General features: G+C 38.8%; 1 protein-coding gene across 6 annotated transcripts in view; it reads left to right on the top strand.

The window, feature by feature from the left end:
• The first annotated feature begins 389 nt into the window (after nucleotides 1–389).
• ABCA8 (ATP binding cassette subfamily A member 8) overlaps nucleotides 390–24,069 on the top strand; it is a 76,019-nt gene continuing 52,339 nt past the window's right edge. For 2 of the 6 annotated variants that reach the window (XR_008664286.1, XM_055324591.1), the window contains exons 1-5: nucleotides 9,773–9,944; nucleotides 15,519–15,620; nucleotides 16,921–17,125; nucleotides 20,314–20,478; nucleotides 23,200–23,303. Coding sequence is in view for 5 of the 6 variants with exons in the window: in XM_055324591.1 (XP_055180566.1) it covers nucleotides 15,525–15,620; nucleotides 16,921–17,125; nucleotides 20,314–20,478; nucleotides 23,200–23,303 (570 nt within the window). In the remaining variant the exon portion in view is untranslated. Of the gene's footprint in view, nucleotides 485–9,772; nucleotides 9,945–11,307; nucleotides 11,367–13,483; nucleotides 13,596–15,518; nucleotides 15,621–16,920; nucleotides 17,126–20,313; nucleotides 20,479–23,199; nucleotides 23,304–24,069 lie in introns of those variants that run through there. The other 4 variants (XM_055324598.1, XM_055324606.1, XM_055324615.1 and 1 more) reach the window with 4 other exon arrangements.

Below are 24,069 nucleotides of genomic sequence, written 5' to 3'. Positions count from 1 at the left end.
AAAGTTTCAAATTAGTTTAAATTAGTTTTTCCAGTCTCCACTTCCTAATCTTTATTATTGTCTCTTTGCTTTGGCTTTCTCTCTGGTTTATTTTGTTGTTAGTTTACTAGCTTTCTGTCCTGGGAATTGAATCATGCTTTTATTTTATTCCCCTCCCCCCCATGGGATTAAGTGTAAGAGGTCATCTGGAAGACAGCACTGCCCCAGGCTCCTAGGCCTGGCCGGGGAAATCCAGGCTGCTGCTCCTCCCCTGGGGCTGGAATGCATGACCCATCCCCTCCCCATCCCCTTCCCTTGCCCTACCTCACCCCACCCCACTCCCACCCAGAGTCACTGTAAGGTCTCAGCCCTCAGATGTGCTATTGAGACCATATGGAGGGTGGACACGGCTGAGCCCAGTTAAGGCCTTAGTGTAAACACTTAAGATCCTCTGGCCCATTTGGAGACCTACTCGTGCGGTCAGCGTGGGAGACAAAGCTCCTGAGTAAGTTCCCCTGCCTCTTCAACCCGCCACCTGCGCAGGTGGAGTAGCCTGCCTGGGTCCCCTGCTTCTCCTGGCCTCCCTCCATGGGGTGGGGGTGGGGGGGCAGTGTCAGATTTCACCCAGAGAACTCCTGAGGGTGCCACCCAACAGCCTTGAAGGCCTTTGATCACTTAAAGGTATGCCCCTGACTCTGAGAGGTATTCTGCATTTTATAAAATCACTAACTTCCGGTGTTATTTCCCTTTCCATCCAAGAGGTGTTTAGGAGGAGGGTGGCCAGTTTCCAGAAGGAATGCTTTTTACATTCTGCTGCTGCATCTTAGCCTTATTACATCGTTTTCTCAGAATATTGTTTGTTATATCTCTGTTTTCTGTAGAACCTAGAAGGACAAGAATGATTTCAGTGCAGGAAAAAAAAGAGACTGAAGTGAACCAGGGACAAATACTCAGTTCTGAGATAAATAGTCTCTATTCCAGACCTTTTCTGCTGAAGAATATATCAATTTATCAACTTAAAGGCAAATAAATCTGAAATAAATGCAGCCTCATGCCTGTTAAGAGTCTATTCTGCTATTTTACCTGCATACTTTTCTTTGGGGTCTGTCCTCATGGTTGTGGGGAACAGCTATGTTACAACCTGGCTGCCACCACTGGCCATGGCACCTAGTGATTGATTTTTGTGACCCAGTATCGGATCAGTGTTTCTGATGGGTTCACGTGCAGTAGAGAGGAAGGCGTGTTCCTTGTCATCAGGGTGTTGTTTATTTTGACAAATGATCTATGGACATAAATTCAGAGTTAGTGAGAAGTTGCAGGAGTGCTTGCACACGTGCGAAATACACAAACACACACATAGACCCAGCCACGCATATAGCACCTCCTTGGTGTGTTGTCTAAAACAGGTAAATAGAACTATAAATAGGTATAACTATAGTTTTATGTATCGCTATATCTATGTAGTACCTTATTTTTTAAGATTTTATTTATTTATTCATGAGAGACACAGAGAGAGGCAGACACAGGCAGAGGGAGAAGCAGACTCCCCACCGAGCAGAGAGCCCAAAGCGGGACTCGATCCCAGGACCCTGGGATCACGACCTGAGCCAAGGTAGACACTCAACTGCTGAGCCACTCAGGTGCCCCAGATTTTTCTTTTTTCTTACACTAGCACATACAACCATAAATTGTCCTCTAAGTACTATGTTAGCTGCTTCTCATAAATTTTGATATGTTGCATTTTATTTTTATCACTTCAAAATACTTTATTTTTCCTTTTAATATAGTCTTTGAAATAGACATTATTATAAGTGTGTTGTTTAATTTCCAACTATTTGGGAAATCTCCCGGTATATTGCTATGATTAATTTCCATTTTGGTCAAGTACACTTTTAAAATATTTTTATTTTTTATTTTTTTAAAGATTTATTATTTATTTATTCATGACAGCGAGAGAGAGAGAGAGAGAGAGAGAGAGAGAGAGAGAGAGAGAGGCAGAGGGAGAAGCAGTCTCCCTGCAGGGAGTCTGACGATCCCGGGTCTCCAAGATCACACCCGGGCTGAAGGCAGCACTAAACCACTGGGCCACCGGGGCTGCCCTAAAATATTTTTAATTTATTAAATGTATTGAGATTTGTTTTGTGTTTACAATATTGTGATGAGTATATCAAGTGCATTTATTTTTTTTTATCTGTTTTTTGTCTGGAGTGTTTAGTGGGGGCCAATTAGTTCAAGTAGCTTGATGATGTTGTTCAAATTTCCTATATACTTACTGACCTTTTTTTAAAAAGATTTTATTTATTTATTCATGAGAGACACAGAGAGAGAGGCAGAGACAAAGAAAGAGGGAGAAGCAGGATGTGGGACTCGATCCCAGGACCCCGGGATCATGACCTGAGCCTAAAGCAGAGCCACCCAGGTACCCCAGTATTTACTTGTTGAGGCCTTACTCTCAAATCCTTTATAGATGTGTACTTGCTAGTGCATTCCTTTCCACCAGTGCATGTCCTCATCTCTGATGGTGGAAGTTTTAACATTTGGTCCACCACAACCCTGTGCATGGGTTTTTGTTCTCCTACCCATACTACCAAAGAAGGGAAGTTTCCATTTCCAGCCAGGACACGAATGACCCAGTTTCAAAACCCCATCTCACTGCCCAATTTCTTGGACCATGTCTGATATTAAATGTTAGATTCTCTAGTGCAAGATGCCAAACTGGAATTTTGAGTGCAAGATAATCAATAAAGGATTAACGTCTCTTAAAAGAGAGAAAGGGGATGGGAGAAAGGGGGATATGGAATTGTGATCCAAGAGCAGGAAAGTCCCAGGCAACCTGGTGGAGGGCTCGGGGCAAGTTTTACCATCAGAGTTGTCCACAGCAGGAACAGCTGAGCTCGTATCCCGGCCTAGCTCAGTCCCTGGATGCAAGTGGCCCTGGGAAGAATGTGACCTTGTGTCAGATGGGCTTCTGCAAGGAAGGCAGATCCAGAAGGAACCGACAGCTGGAGGCTGTCTCCTGATCCTGCTCTCCAGAGCTTCCTTGAATGGAGAATTTGATGAAAGAGCTTCATGTCCACCGCAGGAACATGGAAGCATCATAACTCAGTATACTGCTCATTAATAATTAATACGAGAATATCACCATGGTACCATCAATAAGCATCATCAAGGAGGTTTAGTGACCCGCAAATAATGGAATCAGATCTTATGAAAGGGAATCTAATGCTTTCTGATTTCCAAATGTGGCAGTTTATCTAAGTAACAGATTGTGAATATTGAGCATTTCTGAACAGATTTTCATACTGAATTCTTAAATACTTTCGGTCTCCTACTCAGAAAATCATTCATGTTACCCCATGCTTAGGAATACAGTTTGACTGTCATAGATGGAGTGAAAAGAGTAGACCTAGATTTCCAGTACACATGGGAACTTTTAGGAAACAGGGTAGGTGTCATCAGGACATTGAGTTCTTGGTTGGACTTGTGATGCCCAGGGCCAAGCATGCAGCTTAAAAAAGTCAGGTAAGAGATGTCAAAAAGGCAGTTGGGCTGGCACCTACCTGCTTCCTTCCAAAGACCCTGAGATGCTGAACTGACTGACTTTCCTCCAAATTTCCCTTCCATCCCCAAAGTCCTTCTTGTAATCCAGATCCTTTTATTTACTGTGAATTCACTCTAGACTCTTTCAAGTATACAAAACAGACTCCTATTTACCCAATAAAGACTAGAAAGAAGTTTTCCACAGATTTGCATTTATCATAGGTGGTAATCTGATAAACCGGAGGCCAGCCTCACCCTAATCTCTGAGGTGTTCCTCCCGACTGGTCGATCCATTTCTGGAGGAGAATGTGCAGCATTTAGCCCAAACTTTCTTCAACTTAAAAATAGATAAGAGATATACTATTGAAAGGAGACTCTGGGAAGCAGATAATTTCAAACATTAAAATAATCCATATATAGGATCCATTGAATTTGGCCATAATATGGAAAATGTTAAAACCTCCCATTGAGATTCAAGAGCAGGTAACCAAGAACAGGTAACCTGGGATGGTTTCGTCTCTTGCTCCATGTTTGCTTGTGTGTGTTTGATTCATTGTTTTGCATGTATTTTGGCATAATATAAGACAAAAACTAATTAATTACATACCCAGTTAAATATGTTCATCAGAGGAGATCATTGTTTTAGAGCATAGAGGCACAGACAGTAAGCACAAAATAAAAGATACATCCCTTTAGGGGCACCTGGATGGCTCAGTGGTTGAGCATCTGCCTTTGGTTCAGGTGATCCAGGGTTCTGGGATGGAGTCCCCTCTGCCTGTGTCTCTACCTCTCTCTCTCTGTCTCATGAATATATAAATAAAATCTTAAAAAAAAATCCAAAGATCCCTTTGTAATTGATATTCTTTTATTGATTTACACCATCGATGAAGAAACAGGCCACTCATCTAAATGCGAAGAACATATCCTCCTGTGGTTGGTTGCACTTTACAAGTGAGTGTCCGGCCTCCTCCAGCTCGGTCTTGCGTTTTTTTTTGTTTGTTTTTTCTTGTCCTAGCTCATGGGCTCTGCTGGTCAGAACTTCCTCCTTGTGGCATTTTCCTTGGCAACTGCTCGATGATATCTTTGCTTGCTTGTCACTTACTCTATGGAGAACATTCAGGTTTTCTGGTTCTGGAAGACTCCTGACTCCTTTTGGTAGAAGCCATGGGCCCAGGGACACATCTTCTCTCCATTCTTTGATTAAGATGAGCACCCAACTAAGGGCAGCTGCCCTGGTTTCTGGAAAGTGACACAGAAGGATATCCGTTCCCTCAGAAAAGCGGATCTTCTGATGCTTCCTTTTTCAAGTGTTCCTGTCTCCCACCATTTCCTGCCACTGTGCTGAATGTTAAAACACTTGTTCCTGTAGGAAAGGAGCCTTTGAGTTCAGATACAGTATCTCAGCACTTTTTGTTTTCTAAGCATAAACAAATGCATGATATATTTTAATCCTGTGGCAAACTCAGTCCATGAACTTGGATTATCTTAACCTTGCTCCTTGACATTGATACTTTGTTGGCTTTTCAGATCATCTGGGTACAAATATGTATGAACTCTTTTTTTTTTTTCTTAATTGAAATATAGTTGACAGAGTGCTACGTTAGTTTCAAGAAGAAAATGTCTGAACTCTTAACAAGAGTTCCATCCTTTTGGAGTTAGAAATTCAATCTGGAGGAAGACAGCAGTCTGGGAGCTTGCCAAGGAGCAGGACTGGGCTGATTTTGAGGAGAAAGTTGATTCCTTGGTGAGGTGGATTCTCTACAGGAAGACCCATAAAGCCCAGGTACCCTACGGTTCTGTTTATGCCTCAGGTTGTTTTGAAAGGGAATTATTTTTGTAGCTTTTTTTTTTTAATTTTTATTTATTTATGATAGTCACAGAGAGAGAGAGAGGCAGAGACACAGGCAGAGGGAGAAGCAGGCTCCATGCACCGGGAGCCCGACGTGGGACTCGATCCCGGGTCTCCAGGATCGTGCCCTGGGCCAAAGGCAGGCGCCAAACCGCTGCGCCACCCAGGGATCCCTATTTTTGTAGCTTTAATATGATGCCTACATGTTGAATAATTACACCAACTATTTGGTATAAACTATTGTAGAACTCATGTTATGATTTTACGTCAAGGTGCTGAAATGAGTCTTCATGCCGGAAGAAGGACAAGTCTTAAGGTAAAGTCAGTGATGATATTAACTGAGAAGATCACCCTGTCATTACCAAGATAGGTAGGTGGATGGACAGAGATAGATGGGTGGGCAGAGAGAACGAGAGAGAGAGAGAGAGAGAGAGAATAGATAGATAATCAATAGTTATCTTTGATGACAAATCAAACTGACATACGCACAGGCCTGGACTTTAAAGCATGCAGCTCTCATTTAGGTCAATGTTGGATCTTGGCCTGATTGTTATCCTGTGTGCTAAATATAAAAACTAAGAACTAATTCCAGTTATCTCCTGGACCCCCTTTAGTTTTATGATAAAAGTAAACACACACACACACACACACACACACACACACCCATAAACGGTGATCAATTTGAGTATAACCCTCAACAATCTATTTGCTAATGCAGATGAAACATCTAATTTGAGAAAGAGGTTGGAATTTGGAATCCCAGGTCATCTGAGACTCCATTGCCTTCTTTCTGGCTGCGTGGTTGAGACTAAAACCTATAACCTTACTGAGTCTAGTGTCCTCGGAGTCCTTTTTATCCCCTAGGTTATATGGAACTCAAGTGAGAAACCACAGGTGGGAGCTTTTATAAACCATAAAGCTCTTTATGCAAATTTTCTACAGAAGCAGAAGGCACATTCACACAATGTGTGCCCTTGACTAGACAAAGTGATTTTCTTGGACTCCTAAAATCTTCACTGGTAGAGAGGTCACAGTCTGGTAAGTCTCTGATCTATTCCCCAATGACAAGAAGCCCACACAACAAAACATTCTTATTTTTAAGATTTTATTTATTTATTCCTGAGAGACACCCAGAGAGAGGCAGAGACATAGGTGGAAGGAGAAGCAGGCTCCCTGCAGGGAGCCCGATGTGGGACTCGATCCCAGGCCCAGAACCCTGGGATCACAACCTAAGCTAAAGGCAGATGCTCAACCCAGCTGTCCCTGAGTTTATTTACTGTGAGCCACCCAGTTGTCCCTGAAACATTCTCATTTTAACAGAAGTTTTCCACCATTGACCTCTCCTGTACCATAGGGCCTATGGATCACATGATGGGAGTGGCAACTGTTTTCAGAACACTCTGAAGCTGCCATAAAGTCCATTCCTACTCCAGGCCTCACTCAAATATCACTCAAAGATGGCAGCCTTCCCTAGCAGGCAGTTCTTGAGCTGGAGAAGTATTACTAGATGTTGAATGTGTTGCCTCCAGGGTCCAAAAAGACATACTAGGTACTGGTCTTCTATTGGTTGGAGATGCAAGATGTGGCCATTCATCTTTTGCTTTGGAGGAGATATGCAGAGCACTCCTGACCACTGGACCCAGAGGTGACATGATGGGTTCCTTATCCTCACAGAATTTGTCTCCTACTCTCTGGAGCATTTGTGTCTTATCCATTTCACCTGTGGTACACTAGTCCTCTCTCTTTGTCCTGATAGATCAGCATGATGTTATTGATGTTATATGATGTTCTAGGAGATACTCTAGGTCTCTTAAGACTATAACAGAGGCAAGAGGGTTAAACATAGCCCTGAAGCAAAACTATAAAGGAATATGATTGTGTAACTCATCTGAATGTGAACGCTTTTCTAATCAGAATAGAAAAGAATCACTAGCTGAATATCGCGGACCTGTTCTAGGAACAGAAACCATGTCTGGCAAAGCAGCTGCCACTGCCTGTTTGAGCTTACGATAATCTGGTTTTCTTCAGGATCTATCTGGTTTCTGGAGGGTTAAGACTGGTAAATTAAATGAAGATGTGGTAAATATACTTCCTTTGTATTCTGTAGGTCACTAACGGACTCTACTTTCCCCTCCTCAAGACGCAGTGTTGTTCTTGATTCCTTTTTTTGGCTGGGGGCAGGTTAAGCGAATGCCCACTTGCTTTCCCATTATGTGAGACTTCTTACCCAACAGGCCCAGGACTCAACTTGGGGGTCATTTCAAATACCAAGTATAGTAAGTCTAATGATATACCTGGTATTAGAGAAATGGCCACTAGGTATGTTCACAGACCCAGGAGGACCACATAAAGCTGGGCTTTGACCATAACTCCATTTATTACCTTGACTTTGTGTGCTCATTGCAACAATGAGGCCATGTGACATTTTGATTTTCTAGGTATCTCTGTCCTTTTAGGCCGTATGCCCATTAGCTCTTGAAATATCTGAGGATTTGTTTTCTTTCTCCAGTGCACAGTCATCTAAGTAAATGGCTGTAGGTCACTTTGAATAAGGACTAGGGGAAACTATCAGAGTATATACTTGTCAAGATGCTTTGGGATCATTCCTCTGGCTACTTCTTTAGATCATGGATTCTGGACCTTAAAACTAGCTCAGGGCTGAGAACTACACAAGGAATAATAACTTTTTATTAGAATAATGGCGACTGTATCTTACTCTCCATTCTTGACTCTTTCTGGTTATAGCTGTTAAGCAGGACCCCATTGGCTGCCTACCTGTTTTGCCCCCATATAATGGTAAGACTTCCACACTCCACTTAAGTGGAGTGCCACTTTAAAGTGGTAAAATATTGCTTCTAAGTAGACTGTGTAAAGTTAAGTGTGTTTTTTGTAATCCCTAGAGCAATCCCTAAAATAACTACACAAATATATACTACATCACAGTGAGTAAATTAAATACTTGAAATTTTCAAATAAGACAAAAGAAGGCAGGAAATGAGAAACAGAAGAATGAAAATCAGAGAAGACACATAACAAAATGGCAGACCTGAACCCTAAAATATCACTAGTTATGTTAAATGTAACTTGTCTAAACACACCAATTAAAAGACATATGTTGGGGCACCTGGGTGGCTCAGTTGATTGGGCATCTGCCTTCAGCTTGAGTCATGATCTCAGGGTCCTGGGATTGAGCCCCATGTTGGGATCTCTGCTCAGCAAGGAGTCTGCTTCTCCCTCTCCCTCTGCCTGCCACCCGCCCCCCTGCCCCCAGCTCATGCACGTGCGCACACTCTCTCTGTCAAATAAACAAATAAAATCTTTTTTAAAAAAGATATATGTTATCAGATTGGATTTAAGCAAAAGATGACATCACTGTAGGCTGTCTAAAAGAAGCTCACTTCAAATATAATTATATAGATAGCTGAAAATAAAAAGATGGAAAAAACATACCATGGAAACCAATCAAAAGGAAGTAGGAATAGTTATATTAAAATCAGACAAAGTAGACTTTAAAGCATAGAAAGTCCCAGGAATAAAGATAGACATTATTACATAATGATAAAAAGACCAATTCACCAAGAAGACATATCAGTTCTAACTATGTATGTGCCTAACATCACAGTGTCAAAGTGGATTGGATGAGATTAGTTAGATCTGAAAGAAAAATAGAAAATTCCATAATTTTTGTTAAAATCTTCAATACTCCTTTGTTGGTCATCAGGAGACCTCATCAAGAGAAAAACAACAAAGATATAGAAAACCTGAACACCACCATCTACCAGCAAGATCTTATGGATATCTTTGTAATACTCCACTCATCACAACAGCAGAATGCACTTCTCTTCTAGTGCATACGGAATAATCACAAAGACAGATCATATACTGAGTCATAAAACAAGTCTTAACAAATTTGACATGCAAAATATATTTTGTTACTGTAATACAATTAAAGTAGAAATCAATAACCAAGATCTCCAGACACTGGAAAATTAACACACTTTTAAATAATTAACAGGTCCAAGAGCAAATCATGAGGGAGATTAGAAATATCCTGAGGTGAGTAAAAATGAAAAGCAGAAATGAAAACCTTGGTTATCAAAGTGATGACGTGAATCAGGCAATGTAGAGCTGTGTGTGTAGAGAGGAGCTTTTCTCTGATTAAACTTTCTCTCCAAAGCCACTGCTTTAAATTTTAATAGTAACCAACAATTGCCTTGGGCAGAATGGACAAAAGCTTAGGAAAACTGAATCTCCTTGATAAGATTGCTCTTTATAATATGATAGGGCCAGGCCACCAAGTGTAAATGCCACTGCACTCTGCAGAAACTGGCTGAATGTCAACGAGAAGACCAACAGTCCAAGAGGGATCACGTGAATGCGATGTTTGGCCTGGCCCACAGAGCTCAGGCTGTAACTTCTGAAAGCAACCTTCTCAGGAACTTTTCACAGAAGTCAAACAGTTAAATTCTAGAGATGTGGTAGAAACCAGGAAAAAGATGTGAATTGTTTTCTTCTCAATAAGGAGATCAGTGGATAGACTGTTCTTCAAGAGTCCTTGCTTCAAATTTCTCAAAAAGTAAGTTCACTGTATTTTTTCTGTTTTGTTGGTTTGTGTTTGGGAGTTTTCCTTTTTTCTTTTTCCTGTTGCACAATTATAAATAAGCCTTTAGGAACTGAATGCTGACCATCTATGGGAAAATTATTTTGAAAACAAACGGGCTATTTTGATGTTTTTGAATACTCAGAATTTAGTATTATATAAATGAAAGTACTGAGTTAAAATACAGGGTTTTAAACGTTATGCAACTGTTATATGATTTTTTAATCAGAAATTGAGTGTGGAAATAAGCCCAAATTTGCTTAACAACTTTGACGGGAAAGAACTAAGAATCTTAAGAATTGATTTGTAAACCTGAATTGTTTTCCAAGTGATAGTTATTTACTTTTATTGCACAATAATGTGAGGGCATTTTGGATAAACTGTTCCATGACTGTGAGACTGTTTACCAGAAGCATTTACGGAAAAACTCGTTTCTGGCTTTCACTCGCAGGCTATGAGAATTTGGGAAATGTAAGGTGATTTCCAGGATTTTTTAATCTGTGCACAGGATGTACTGAATCAGAGTTCAAATATGTTGTGTTTCCGTATCACAATATTATTTCAAATGTGCATTATTTTCATAAACAGAGATTTCAAGCTCCTAAAGTGTAAGCATTTTGCTCTGAATTTAAGAACCATATAAGAAGAGAAAACTCAGTCCTTACAACTTGAAACTGTCTACTGCATGTATAAAAAAGAATTCAGGTTGTTGTTAGTCTTTTGATAAGCTACAGAACATACGTGGATTGGAGGAAAATAGAGTAGGTGACGCTAATTTTCGGTGAAACATCAAGGGGATTGGAGCCAGACTGCAGTTTCCATGCTATATTGAGCTGCGGCTGATTCCACAGTGAGATCATGTTTTTGGCCAGCTTACCCTCCTGCCCACCAGCCCTGCAACACTCTCCTTAAAAGTGTCTGAAGTCTCTGCACTGGAGCAGCCTTTAGGGATCGTCAAGCCAGTATTACTGGGTACCTGACCTAATGTGTTTTTTTTTCCCCCCTTGGGAAATTCCTCCCACCAACTGCCATTCCTTAAACTTTCTAACCTCTTCATGCAACCTGCTTCCACCTACCCTTGCATCTCAGCCTCATCAGCAGACATGTGTAGATTTTTCCCTGGGGCAATGGTCTCTGAGACTGTCTTGGCTAATTTGCCTCCCATTGGAACTGGCTTCTGACCAACTTACTTGAGCATTGTCTCCAGGAAATAACACAGCCCTCCGTGTCATCCTGTGGCATGAATGGAATGACAGCTTCTGGGGAAGGCACACCCATTCCTCATCACTACGAGGAAATTCAGAGCAACCACGTGGTTTTCCATCACTGGCCAACGTGACCTACACATGAGAGGAAGAGAACACGGGCCTCAAATTCAGGACTTACAGCCAATTCAAGGTGGAGCTACTGGTCTGTGCTCTAAAGTCCCAACTCATTCTCCCAAGTCACATCCCTGGTGTGCTTTCCAGAAAATTGATGATCACTCCAGAATATCATTACTTTCCATAATTCAGCTTAGATACACTGCTTCCTCCTGCAGTGGGGACCTTTTGAGAGCACTCAATTTCTACAGTTTTCCAGAGAAGCTCAGCAAATCATATTTGGGTAGTATTGGTTGATTAGGGCTTTGGAAAGATGTGGTATTACTGTTATGCACCAAGAAACTTCCTCCTGAGAGGTATTTTGGGTCTCTGCAAAAAAAAAAAAAAAAGAAGTATAAATTTCCCTACCTAATCCTCATCACCACCACCAGCTCACGTACACACACATGCACACATGCGCACATACATATATATTCATAAATGCTCTTTGTTCAGGGGAAAGGCGTGGTCTATTGCTATGTAGTTCTCTGACGGTGGCACAGTATCTATGGAAGAATAATGCTGCTCTCAGCAGGAAATTTTAGGTAGAGTCCATCGGATGTTTTCACACTGGATTAGCCTACACATAAGTCAAAGGGTCCTGTGTTCTTAATCTGGCTAAAGCCTATCCAAGCCTCGTTCAGGTAGAGCTGCTACTCTCCATCTCAAGAACAAGCCCAAATATCTCAGCCTCCCCCAGAGTAACCTGGGTAATCCATTGGCAAATTTAATTAACTATAGGTGGCTAAAATAAATTCACTTTAGGTATTCTTTAAACTAGAGATTGAACCAAATTTCTATATAATAATAACCAGAATGCTCAGGTTTGAAATTCAGCAGAGAGATAATGACCTAGAAAGTCTTTGAGTGTAAGAATATAGTGATAATAAATTATGTGGAGTTTCCATTCGAAAAAGAAAGATGTTTTTCTAGGAAAGTCCAAAAATTAAGAGCAATCATCAAAAGAATATCTTTTATAAACATCTTTTATATCTTTGAGACAAGAATAAAACATGATGGGGGGGGCCTTGAAAATTTTCAATAGAAGGTAATATGGACAAAACTAGAAGCAGAGAAAAAGCAGATTTTATATGAGAATAAAACACAGTGGAACATCATCCAAAAAGAAAATTTATACATTACTAAATTTACTTCTTAAAAATATAGCATCTAAAAAAATAAAAATAAAAAAATATAGCATCTATCAGCTTGGATTTCTAAAAATCAATTCTGAATCTTACATTAATCACACATTAAAAATTGGAAAAATTTTTAAAAAAATAAAAAATAAATTAAAAATTGGACAAAAGGTTAAAAATAAAGATATGGATAAAGCTATGTTAGGCAAGTACTAATTAAGCTAAAGAAACTTCATGTCTCTGTGTTATCATCAGAAGTAGAAGTAACCTACCCTTTAAACTATGACCAATAGTCTTATGTACCTAGCCTCTTAGCCTTTAAATGCATACACTAAAAAGTAACAGAGATACAGCAAGAAATTGGCAAACCTATCATCATTGAAAAATTTAATAGAATACTATCATGAAATGATTGATCTAGTAAACATAACCTTAGAAAGGATGCTGAAATTCCAAAGAACACAATTAGGAAGATACCGAAAACATACCAAAAGCTGACATATGTTTATTTCAAGCATTCATGGAATATTTCCAAATATTAAAATATGCTGGCCACCAAGGAAGTCTCAATACATTTCAAAGAAACAATCTCTTATAAAGTCACACTTCCTCTGATCAGCATGATCAAATTAGAAATAAAAAATAAAAAGCCACTAAAGCCAAGGAAACAGGATAATGTAGAAACTAAAGAGGGGATCCTAAGTAATATATCTGTGGTCTATTGCTGCATTTACTATTTCACAGCAAAAGAAAAAGAAGCAACAGATAACATACACCTATAAATAAACATTTACAGCTGGGATGTACAGGTTGGTTTTTAGGAGGTTCTGCTGATCTTGGATAGGCTTGCTCAGATCCCTAGAGTCTGGCTGGCTGGAGTCTGATGTAGGCTACTCTATCCTGGCATATGACTGGGATGACTCAGCTCTGCTGTTTGTGCTTTTCAAGTCCCAGGGCTAGCCCAAGTATGCTCTTCTAACAATGACAGAGCCGCAAGAGCAAGCAGACACACCCAAGACTTCGTAAGGACTAGGCTGAGAATTGGCTCATAATTGTTCCCACTCCTTTCTACAGTCAAAGTTATAGTCTGCCTTTAAGGAAGGAACTCCAGATTTACCAGACAAAAGGTATGGACAAAAGTAGAGCTCCTCATCTACGTTGGACAGAAGTGATAAGAATGGGGGCCTTTTTCTTGTTCCTGATCATGGAGGAAAGGTCTTCAACCTTTCACCCATTGAGTATGATGTTAGCCATGGACTTATTTTATATGGCCTTTATTAGGTTGAGATATATTCCTTCTGTACCTACTTTGTTGAGTGTTTTTATCATGAAAGGATGTTGTCTTCTGTGCAATGCTCTTTCTGCATCTGTTTAGATGATCATATGATTTTTACCTTTCATTCTGTTCACACAGTGTATGATATCTATTGATTTACATATGTCGAGCCATCCTTGCATCTCAGGAGTAAATCCCACTTGATCATGGTGTATGGTCTTTTTAATGTGTGGTTGAATTTGTCTGCTAATGTTTTGTTGAGAATTTTTGCATTTAAATTCCTCAGGGATATGGGTCTGTAATGTTCTCTTCTTGTAATGTCCTTATCTGGCATTGGCCTCGTGGTAATGCTGGCCTCACAGGATGAGTTTGAAAGTATTCCTTCCCTTTTAATTTTTAGGAAGACTTTGAGGACTGGCATTCATTCTTTTTTATTTTTTTTTAAAGATCTTATTTATTTATTTATTTGAGAGAGTGTGTGTATGCATGGGGGGGGGTAAGATGGAGAAAGGGAGAGGGAGAAAACATGAGCTTTCATGAGGGACTCATGGAGAGGGGGAAGCAGACTCCCCACTGAACCAGAAGCCCGATGTGGGACTTGATCCCAGGACCCTGGGCTCATGACCTGAGCCAAAGGCAGATGCTTAACTGACTGAGTCACCCATACATCCTTCATTCCTTTTAAAATAGTTTATAGAATTCACCAAAGAAGCCATCTGGTCCTGGGCTTTTCTTTGGTCCCGAGAAGTCTTTGATTACTGATTCAGTGTCCTTCCAACTTTTCTTTTGTTGCTGATTTCTAGTTTTTTATCCCATTGATCAGAAAACATAGTATAATCTCAATTTGCTAAGACTTGTTTTGTGGCCTGTTGCACAATCTATCCTTGTACCTGTTGGGAGGTCTTGAATATGTGAGAGCTGCTTCTCCCATCCTTGGATGATAGCCTGTCTCTGCTTTGTGTCAGTGTGGGGTTCCCAAGCAAACCTCAGCAGCAAGTCATCTTTGCTTAGGAATGGGGGCAGGGAGGTCTCCTACCCCATTCTTGGTGGTAGATGGCTATCACTTTTTACTCCATGCAAGGGTCATGTTGCATCAACTAAGGTGTGTTTGGATAGGTGTGGTTGTAGCCTACTGCACGTCAAGCCACAAGAAGTGACATTGCAGTAAGGTATCTGAAGAAAACAAAGCTCTGGGTGAAAGGCTCTAGGTTTTTGGGGCTCCCAGATACATTACTGCTCTTTAGTCAAGAGCTATTGAAAACACACAATGAACCCTTCACCATCCAGGCACTTTGCACTGGAGTAAATCATTTAGTCTAAGCAGTCGGGGAAAAAAAATGTATTCTTTAGGAACCGGGAAAATGAACCACTCTGACACCAAAAAGGAGAGCCTCTTCTTCCTGCAATGTCTCTTTGGTCCTCCTTACTGACAGAGCTTTATATCATGCAGCTGTCAAAGAAAACTATGTAAAAGGCCCAGATCCATTTTCATAGAGCAGGCTGCAATGAATGAATTTGGGGGCAATACACTGATAGCTGACACAGTGCATGACAAAAAAAAAAAATCAGGGAGTAAAGAGTTTGGAAATGGGAAGACAAAAAAGCCAGGGGAGTCATAAAACACTAACTTTGGAACTCACAGATTCCAAGCACTCATTTGTAGCACTGCAACTATCAGGCTGCTCTTTTTTCTGTTTGCAGGATATTTCTTCTCATTAAGATGGTCACATTTATATTATCTTCCCCCTCCTTTTTTTTTTTTTTTATTAAACAGGACAGAATGACTAAGAGACAGATAAGTGTTTGTCAACAGACCTGGGCATTATTTTGCAAGAACCTTCTGAAAAAATGGAGGATGAGAAGAGAGTCCTTTATGGTATGATTCAATATCTCTGTCACTTTGTATTTATAACAGGAAAATGTACATTCCCTGGGAAGTAACTATACTTTATCTCCCCTTCAAAAGCCAAATCAAACCAGAAAACCTTTCTACAAGAGAAGGAGCTATTCCTCAAACTGCAGTCAGTCTGCAGATATTTCAGTTGACACAGACCCTGAGTTGAGCTCTAAAAGCACTGAAGCTGGCCAGTGATAGAAAAATCCAATAAGTGTTTTAAAAGTCAGTGGTCCTACTCATGGATAGTCAGGTTTAGATACTGAGATTCTGAAGGCTTGGTTAATCAACCCACAGAAGTAGGTAACTGGTATTTTCTCTTTTGATTCTTCTTCTCTTTTTAAAAGTAAATCATTCTCTTCCAAAGAGTAGAAAACTTGGAAATGTCATTAGTGCCAAGAAGAAAATTAGCATTAGCTCCCATCATTTTACCGTATCACAAAAAATCCTGTGAACTTGGATATCTTCTGAAAATCAGATAGATATAAATTAGTAGCATTTTTTAAAAAAGATTTTATTTATTTCTTCATAAGAGACACAGAGAGAGAGGCAGAGACATAGGCAGAAGGAGGAGCAGGCTACAGGCGGGGAGCCTCATGCAGGACTTGGTCCCAGGACCCTGGGATCACGACCTAAGCCAAAGGCAGATGCTTAACCACTGAGACACCCCGGTGCCCCAAGTAGCATTTTTAACTACATTAGAATTTTACTGTATACCTATTGCGAATTTTTTCTATACTCATCCATTTAGGAAATAAAATAATGTCTTAATGGAAGTTTGCAGGAGACTAGTAAGGATAACTCACTGAGACAGTATTTCTCTGGTTGCCTGAATGGTACTGAAATTCCAATACCAGGATCTTAGCATATAGCCAGTATTTTGTTTCCAAGTAAGCAGTGCCTCAGAACTGTCTCAGGAAACACTAGTTAGGCTCTCAGTAGAGTTGGGAGTTGGGAGTTGGGAGTTGTAGATACAGCATGAGTAGGTCATACCAGCTGGTGATAATTTGTAATAGACTTCCACTCTTGCCTCTCATACTTTCATGATCAGTGCATGCTTTATTTAGACTGGTGCTATGGGTCAATACATTGGAATTCCTATTAACAGCTCATTGGAATTACTCAGACTGCTGAATTTTGCACTGTACATATTTTAAACAGTTCATAAGGTGGCATATATTGAAAGCAGAAAAATGCATGAGATAAACTATTATGAACAAATGACTGTGGATAACTAATTTGAAGTCCTAATTTTCTTTATTCTTTCTCTTGGATTGTATAGGAATGGTTCAACCCATTGCTCCTCCTACTTTGTTTGTATCTATTTCCTACTAATCATAAAGTTAATGATTTTTCTTCACTGCCTGACATGGACCTGGGACCAGTAGACTCGTTTAAAGATTCTTTATTTTCTATTGTATACACACCTATCACCAATACAACCCAACAGATAATGAATAAAGTAGCCTTAGCCTCCTTCATGAAAGGTGAGTTTTCTAGCAACCAAAGAGGAATTTCTGGTATCTGGTTCATTTGACTGCAGATGCATGCATTTAATTTGCATTTCAGTTGATAAACTGTGTTGTCAAAATTTATAGATTATGTGAAATTGTGTGTCCAAACTCTCAACAAAGAAATCTTGATCTTGCATAGCGTATGGAAAAGCATGAATGTAGAGTTTGGCAGACTTTGGAAAGTGGAAATGTTTAGGGAATTGTTGACAGATAGTTGTGGAGGCATTATTACTAGAATGAGACTGTCACTCTGGCATTTGCTTATCATTAGGGACAAAAAAAACATGAGTCTTTTCTTGAATTTGATTATAAGAATTCTATCTCTACCTTTTTACTACTGAAACTTGCCTTACTGTATTTGAAGATTCAATTGATGAATATTCTGTTTCAAATTTCCACCCTTCAGTGTTAAAATACCTATCAATGAAAAATAAGAAGAGCATTATTACTGTCAAGATCACTTTCCTGAAGAATAGTCTTCTGAAATCAGAGGAAAAGCAGCCTCATGCAGAGGCAAGAGAACTAGTCTTAGAGTCAAAGAACATTTGGCTAAAAGTACTTCTGTGACTGCATCTGCAGGGCATTTTGCAAGTCATCAACTTCTCTGAGCCACATTATCACCATATTGAAAATAAGATTAACAGTGCTACATTTTTCATGAATATATCAGTTAAGAATGAGAGAATCCCAATTCAGTTTAACTCAAAGAAAGGAGGGCATCTTTTGTCTCACGTTAAGGAAATGAGTATGGATAGAGATCTGTCAACAACAGAGGAAGAAATATGTCTCAATTGCCAGGTCTATAGTATTGTGTGCTAGTCTCATTCTCAGGTTGGCCTTCCCCAGATAGAAGCAGATTTATTAGTCCGCAGAATCTCCAGATTTAAGCCCTACCACAAACAGCTTCAGTGAAAAGTGTAAAAGCCTTTCCCAATAGTTCAAAATACTTTCAAAGATTGGATCCATTGGAATGATGGTCTACTTTGCATTAGCGCTGGTCTTGGTCTACCAAGAACTAATCTCATTGGATAGAAGAATACAGTATCAGTATTTCAACCATGACTAAACCACATGGTATGTGAGTGGAAGAGTGGCAATGTCCCAAATGAATTTTAGAGTGTTTACTAGAAGGGGGACTGAATGTCAGCCAAAGAGAAACGATTCTTCTTTGCAAATATAAATGCATACCTCAGAGGGAGATCTATGGTGATTGAGCCATAAATATGAGTTGAGTTATAATTTAAAAACAATTTAGAGCTTGCACAACTTTGTGAATATACTAGAAATCATGAAATTATACAGTTTAAAAGGATAAATTTTATGTTATGTGAATTATATGTCAATTTAAAAAAAGAACATAAAAATGTGACTTTAGTGTGCCTGGGTGGCTCAGTCGGTTAAGCACCCAACTCTCGGTTTTGGCTCTGGTCATGGTCTCAGGGTTGTAAGCTTGAGCCCCGCATTGGGTTCTGTGTTAAGTGTGGAGTCTGCTTGAGATTCCCTCTCCCTCTCTCTTGCCCCTCCCTATGCTCAAGGAAGTAAGGAGGGAAGGAAGGAAGGAATGTAGGAATGTAGGGGGAACTTTTAGATCTTGCTCCACCCAGTCACTGGAAGTCTATATAAGGTCTCTTCTCTTTGCTAACCTATGTCCACGATTCTACTACAGCTTATGTAACTATCAATTTTGTGCTTGGACTCTGACCCCCTAAGAGTACCCAGTATCCAGAAGTCTCCCTCTCTGTGATCTGTGTTCAGGCTCTTACTACTTGGAGCTTGTATGGCCACAGTTCCCAAATTATGTTGGACTTTTCTGTCCTGTCCATGCTTCACTGCACACTCCTGGGACAGGTGGATGGCTTCCCTCCAGACTTGCTTCTCCATCATGCCTCACCAACCACCACTCCCTTACTTCCACCTGAATTGGAATATTTGCACTGTGCATCTTGCCTACAAACACTGATTCCACTTCAGATTCAAGATCCCAAACTGATCTGCACTGTCCACCTAAGGTCTGGTCTGTCTCCCTCTCTATCCCAGGGTGTGTCTCCACTCATCCTCTGGTTTACAGATGTCCTCTTGGGAGGTCACAATGCCATAAATTTATGCCTCTCAACAACACTCTGGTTCAAGGTCCCATGCAACTGGGTTAATAAATATTCGTTAAATGACTACAGTGTGCAGGGTCTTTACATCAAGTTTATTTTTACAATGAATGGGTTGTTATCTTTGTTTCATAAATAATGTAACTGCAATTATAATATTCATTAAAGGCTATCATATGCTAGATCTTATAGAGACTTTAATTCTGTAGTGATAGAATATTATTCTGTAATAATATTATTATTCTGTATTATACTTTTCTGTACTCTGTAGTAATATTCTGTACTATGAATAGGTATTATTGTTTGTTTTATAAATAATGGAAATTGAGTAATAAAGCCTATGTGACTTGCTCAAGATCACATGGATTTAAGGAATAGATTCCAGGAAAAAAATATAGTTCCATCAAAATACATGTTACCTTCTTCCTCTGCTTGCATCTACAACACTCTCACCCCAATCCAGGACTTTTTTTTTTTTTTTTTGCATTCCTTCTCATTTTTTCAATCTTAATGAGACATCTTTATAGCATTTAACACAATGTCTGCAAAAAAGAGGGACTTTTTAGTAATGTCAATATAGCCAGTCAATGTATTTTTAGGATTTTCATTTTTTAAAGTATATTTACCATACTGTTAGGATTGTTAACAGAAAATGAATTTTTATAATTATTTCCATCTGTGATATTTAAATTACAGCTAGGCCACAAATGACCTACAACTCATGACCACTTTTTTTTACTATCATTGTAGATTTATTGCAATGCTGATTTGCCTGTGAATAGTTTAATTGGTATGAAATGATATTATATGTGATTGAAATTGGTTCAAGAACTGCAAATGAAAATGAAATCACTGATTTTCATGTAGTCCTTCTGAATGTATCTAGATGAATTTCAGCAATGTCTCTTCCCAAACTTTACTTTGCCTGACCTATTCAAGTTGGTATTTGATTTTGTTGTATTTCCATAAAGAACTCTAGTAAAAGTAATTTAAAGTGACATCTTGAAGTTGGTCTCCTCATAATTTACTAACAAATATATTCTCTTCTCATAATGGCAGATAAAAAAGTTTTGGGACTGTCCAACGAAGAAAGTATTAAAGAAGTAATGACACATTATCCTGAGGAAATAATACAAGTCATCTTTACTAATACATTCTCATATCATTTGAAATTCACGCTAGGCCACAGAATCCCAACAAGGAAGGAACACAGAGACCATGAAGGTAACTTTCCAGCTATGTAATTCCAGTACTCGCTATTATAATTATGTCATAAGTTGTATATGGGAGTGGATGTTAATACAGCAAATTTAAAAATACCTGTGATGTGATGTCAGGATAATCAACACATTCAAAAAATGTACATTGGTTTTTGGGTTTATTAACTTAGCATATTAGATGGTTATTATATATGGTTCTATATGTATATATATAAATACTTACGCATATATATTTACACACATATATACATATACAAATTCCCATATATGTATATATTAAATGTAATATGTGGTTATAATATATTATTGCTAAAGGAAAGTATATTTGTTTGTGGATAAAGTAGAAGTTTCTCTTTAAATGTCTGAGTAAGCTTATTCTTGAGGGCCCAAAATGAAGAGGGCACCAAATCCAGAGTGATTGCTTACTATTAATGCTGTATGATTTTGCCAGTCTCAGTAACCAAGAGGTTTGGGTTTTAGCTACATGAGGACAGGTGAGAAAATCTTGGGTTTATATGAGATGAAAATTTCCGTATTAATTTGGAACCTGAAGAGACTGATACTCAGTGAATAAGTAGACAAAGAAAAAAAGCCAAGATGGTTTTTAAAAAGAATATGAAATTATAAGTAATTAAGACAATATGCTATTGTCATAGTGAAAGACAGATAGACCAATGAAACAGAAGAAACCTGGAAAGCTCTCACATAAACATGAAAACTAACATAAGACATTGTGATTGGTGCTGGGAAAATTGTCTCTCCATCAAGAACAAAATGAAATTATCTCATACTAAACAACCAATTCCAGGTACAGAACTCAAAAAAAAATCCTGTAAACTTTCAATATAGGAGAATATCTTTATAACTGTGGAATAGTATAGTATTATTAAACAAACAAAAAATATATAAACTATAGGGGCACCTGGATGGCTCAGTGGTTGAGCATCTGCCTTTTTTTGAGCATCAGCCTATTTTCCTTTCCTTCTGAGGGCATAGAATAATTCTTTTGTAACTATAACTAGATACCGATATTCAAGGCATTGGAAAGCAAATGTGAGTTCTCTATGAGCTTTCCTCACCTGCTTCTGCAAACTAGATGGAAACTCCGTTTCCTTGGGAACCCTTAGATGTGAAACGGAAAACCTTGCTCCCCTCCTTCCAAAGACTTGTGCTAAATCTGTAGTCTGAATGAGAAGTAAGCTTTTGCTATGATAAGACAGTAAGATTTTGAAGGTTGGTTGTTACGAGGCATATCATAGACTATCCTGACTGATACACACATATTCATGAGAAGACATATATAAGGACTTTCATAGAAATAGCTATTTTTTTGTAGTAGAAAAAAAGTAAAAAGAAACTAACCAAATTATCATTGGATAAATATATTGAGTTGCATTCCTGCAATGTGGTCCTATACAATCATAAGAAGTAGAAAAAATAGGGCCATTTATTTGAATTGCAAAATCATAATATGGAGCAATGAAGCAAAATGCAGAACGATGACTGTAATGAAATATAAGATATAAAGGTAAGCCATTTTTAAGTTACATGTGTAGTTTGGGGATACATTATAAAAACTTGAAAGCATATATAAACACAAAGTTCAGGAAGGTATTTAGCCAGTTAGGAGCTTGGTGGTAGGAAGAGCAATAAGGGGACACTTGGGTGGCTCAGCAGTTGGGTGGCTGCCTTCAGCTCAGGTCATGATCCTGGGATCCAGGATTGAGTCCTGTATCAGGCTACTGCAAAGAGCCTGCTTCTCTCTCTGCCTATGTGTCTGCCTCTCTCTGTGTGTCTCTCATGAATAAATAAACAAAATCTTTAAAAAGAAAAAAAAGGAAGAGCAATAAGATCATAGCCAACGGGCCGCCTTGGTGGCTCAGTGTTTGAGCATCTCCCTTCAACTCAGGGCATGATCCCAGGGTCCTGGGATTGAGTCCTACATTGGGCTCCCTGCGGGGAGCCTACTTCCCCTTCTGCCTGTGTCTCTGGCTCTCTCTCTGTGTCTCTCATGAATAAATAAATAAAATCTTTTTTAAAAAAGGATCATAAACAATATACAAGGGATTCTAATTATATTTGCAATGATTTATTCATTTTTAAAATTTAGGTACATATGTATTCATTATATTGTCATTTATAAGCCTGAACTATTTCCAAATGATTTTTAAATATTTAAAATGTTAATGAAACATGCATTTAATTCCAATACTCAGTTTTAACTTTTCATGTTAAATATTAGTAGCCCTTTAATGCAGTTTAATACTCAGTGGACTGGTGGGCTTTTTTTTTTTTTTTTTTTAGAGCGAAAGTTATCTCCTCTGAACAGCCGGTTGCTCATTATTACCTGTATTGTGTGTAATGCCAGACAAAGCTTTAGTTCTCAATCCATAGGCTTCTCAATCCATACAAGAGATGCTAACCTTTGAAACAAATAAAAAGATTATTTTGACAATACAAAACCATAAAAGAGAAGAGCTCAACAAAATTCTTGATTGGTGAAGAAACAGGGAAGATAGTGTATTCTAATTTAATACAAAATGTCCCCTACAAGTGCTCTGTTGGCCCTGTTTTAAGAATCATTACCCAGTTTATATTTTCATAGGCCTTGAGTCAAAGTAAACATTTAGAATGTGCAGCCATCCTAAAGTTCACTATTTCCTATCATCAGGACTGAAATAATCCATAATGATAAGTTATGGCTTTCTTTTTTTTTTTCTTAAAGCTCATTGTCATAATCTGAGTGAAGGTGTTAAGTGCCAAGTTTCAAAATACTGGAAGCAAGGTTTTGTGGCTCTTCAAGCTGCTATCAATGCTGCTATTATAGAAGTGAGTACAAACATTCCATGTTAACTAATGTTCCATGAAGATGAACTGTATTAGAAGCCTCAAATTTTCATAGAAGAAAATATAAATGGATAGTCTTGTTTTTTTACTTTATCACTGGTTCTTTAGAACAAAGTGTATTTAAGTTTTTATATGCCATAGGGGCTACAGACATAAATAGAAAAGAAATTTTCTCTCCTAATAATTCAACCTTGTCAGGAGGCCAGGCATATCATAAGAATAGTATTAGAGCCCAAATGGCCTTCGGCCAATGAACAGCTAAAGACGTTGTGGTATATATACATATATATAATGGATATTACTCAGCCATCAAAAAGAATGAAATCTTGTCATTTTCAATGACATGGATGGAGCTAGAGTATATTATACTAAGCAAAATAAATCAGAGGAAACCAATACCATATGGTTTCACTCAGACATGGGATTTAAGAAACACTAAAGAGATGAACATAGGGGAAGAAAAAAAAGAGAGAAGGAGGCAACTTTAAGAGGCTCTTAACTATAAAGAACAAACAAGGTTGCTGGAGGGGAGATGGGCAGGGGTTGGGCCAGATGGGTGATGGGCATTAAGGAGGGCACTTGTGATGAGCACTGAGTGTTATACATAAGTGATGAATCACTAAATTCTGCTCCTGAAGCCAATATTACACTATACATTAACTAACTGGAATTTAAATAAAAGCTATAAAAAGTAAAACATTTTTTAAAAGCATTATTAGAATGGGAGACGTAAGGTATCACGAAGGTA

This window comes from Nyctereutes procyonoides, unplaced genomic scaffold (assembly GCF_905146905.1).
Source record: "Nyctereutes procyonoides isolate TBG_1078 unplaced genomic scaffold, NYPRO_anot_genome, whole genome shotgun sequence".
Lineage (NCBI taxonomy): Eukaryota > Metazoa > Chordata > Mammalia > Carnivora > Canidae > Nyctereutes > Nyctereutes procyonoides.
Note: the sequence above shows the minus strand (reverse complement) of the source record. Positions and strands in the feature narration are given on the sequence as shown.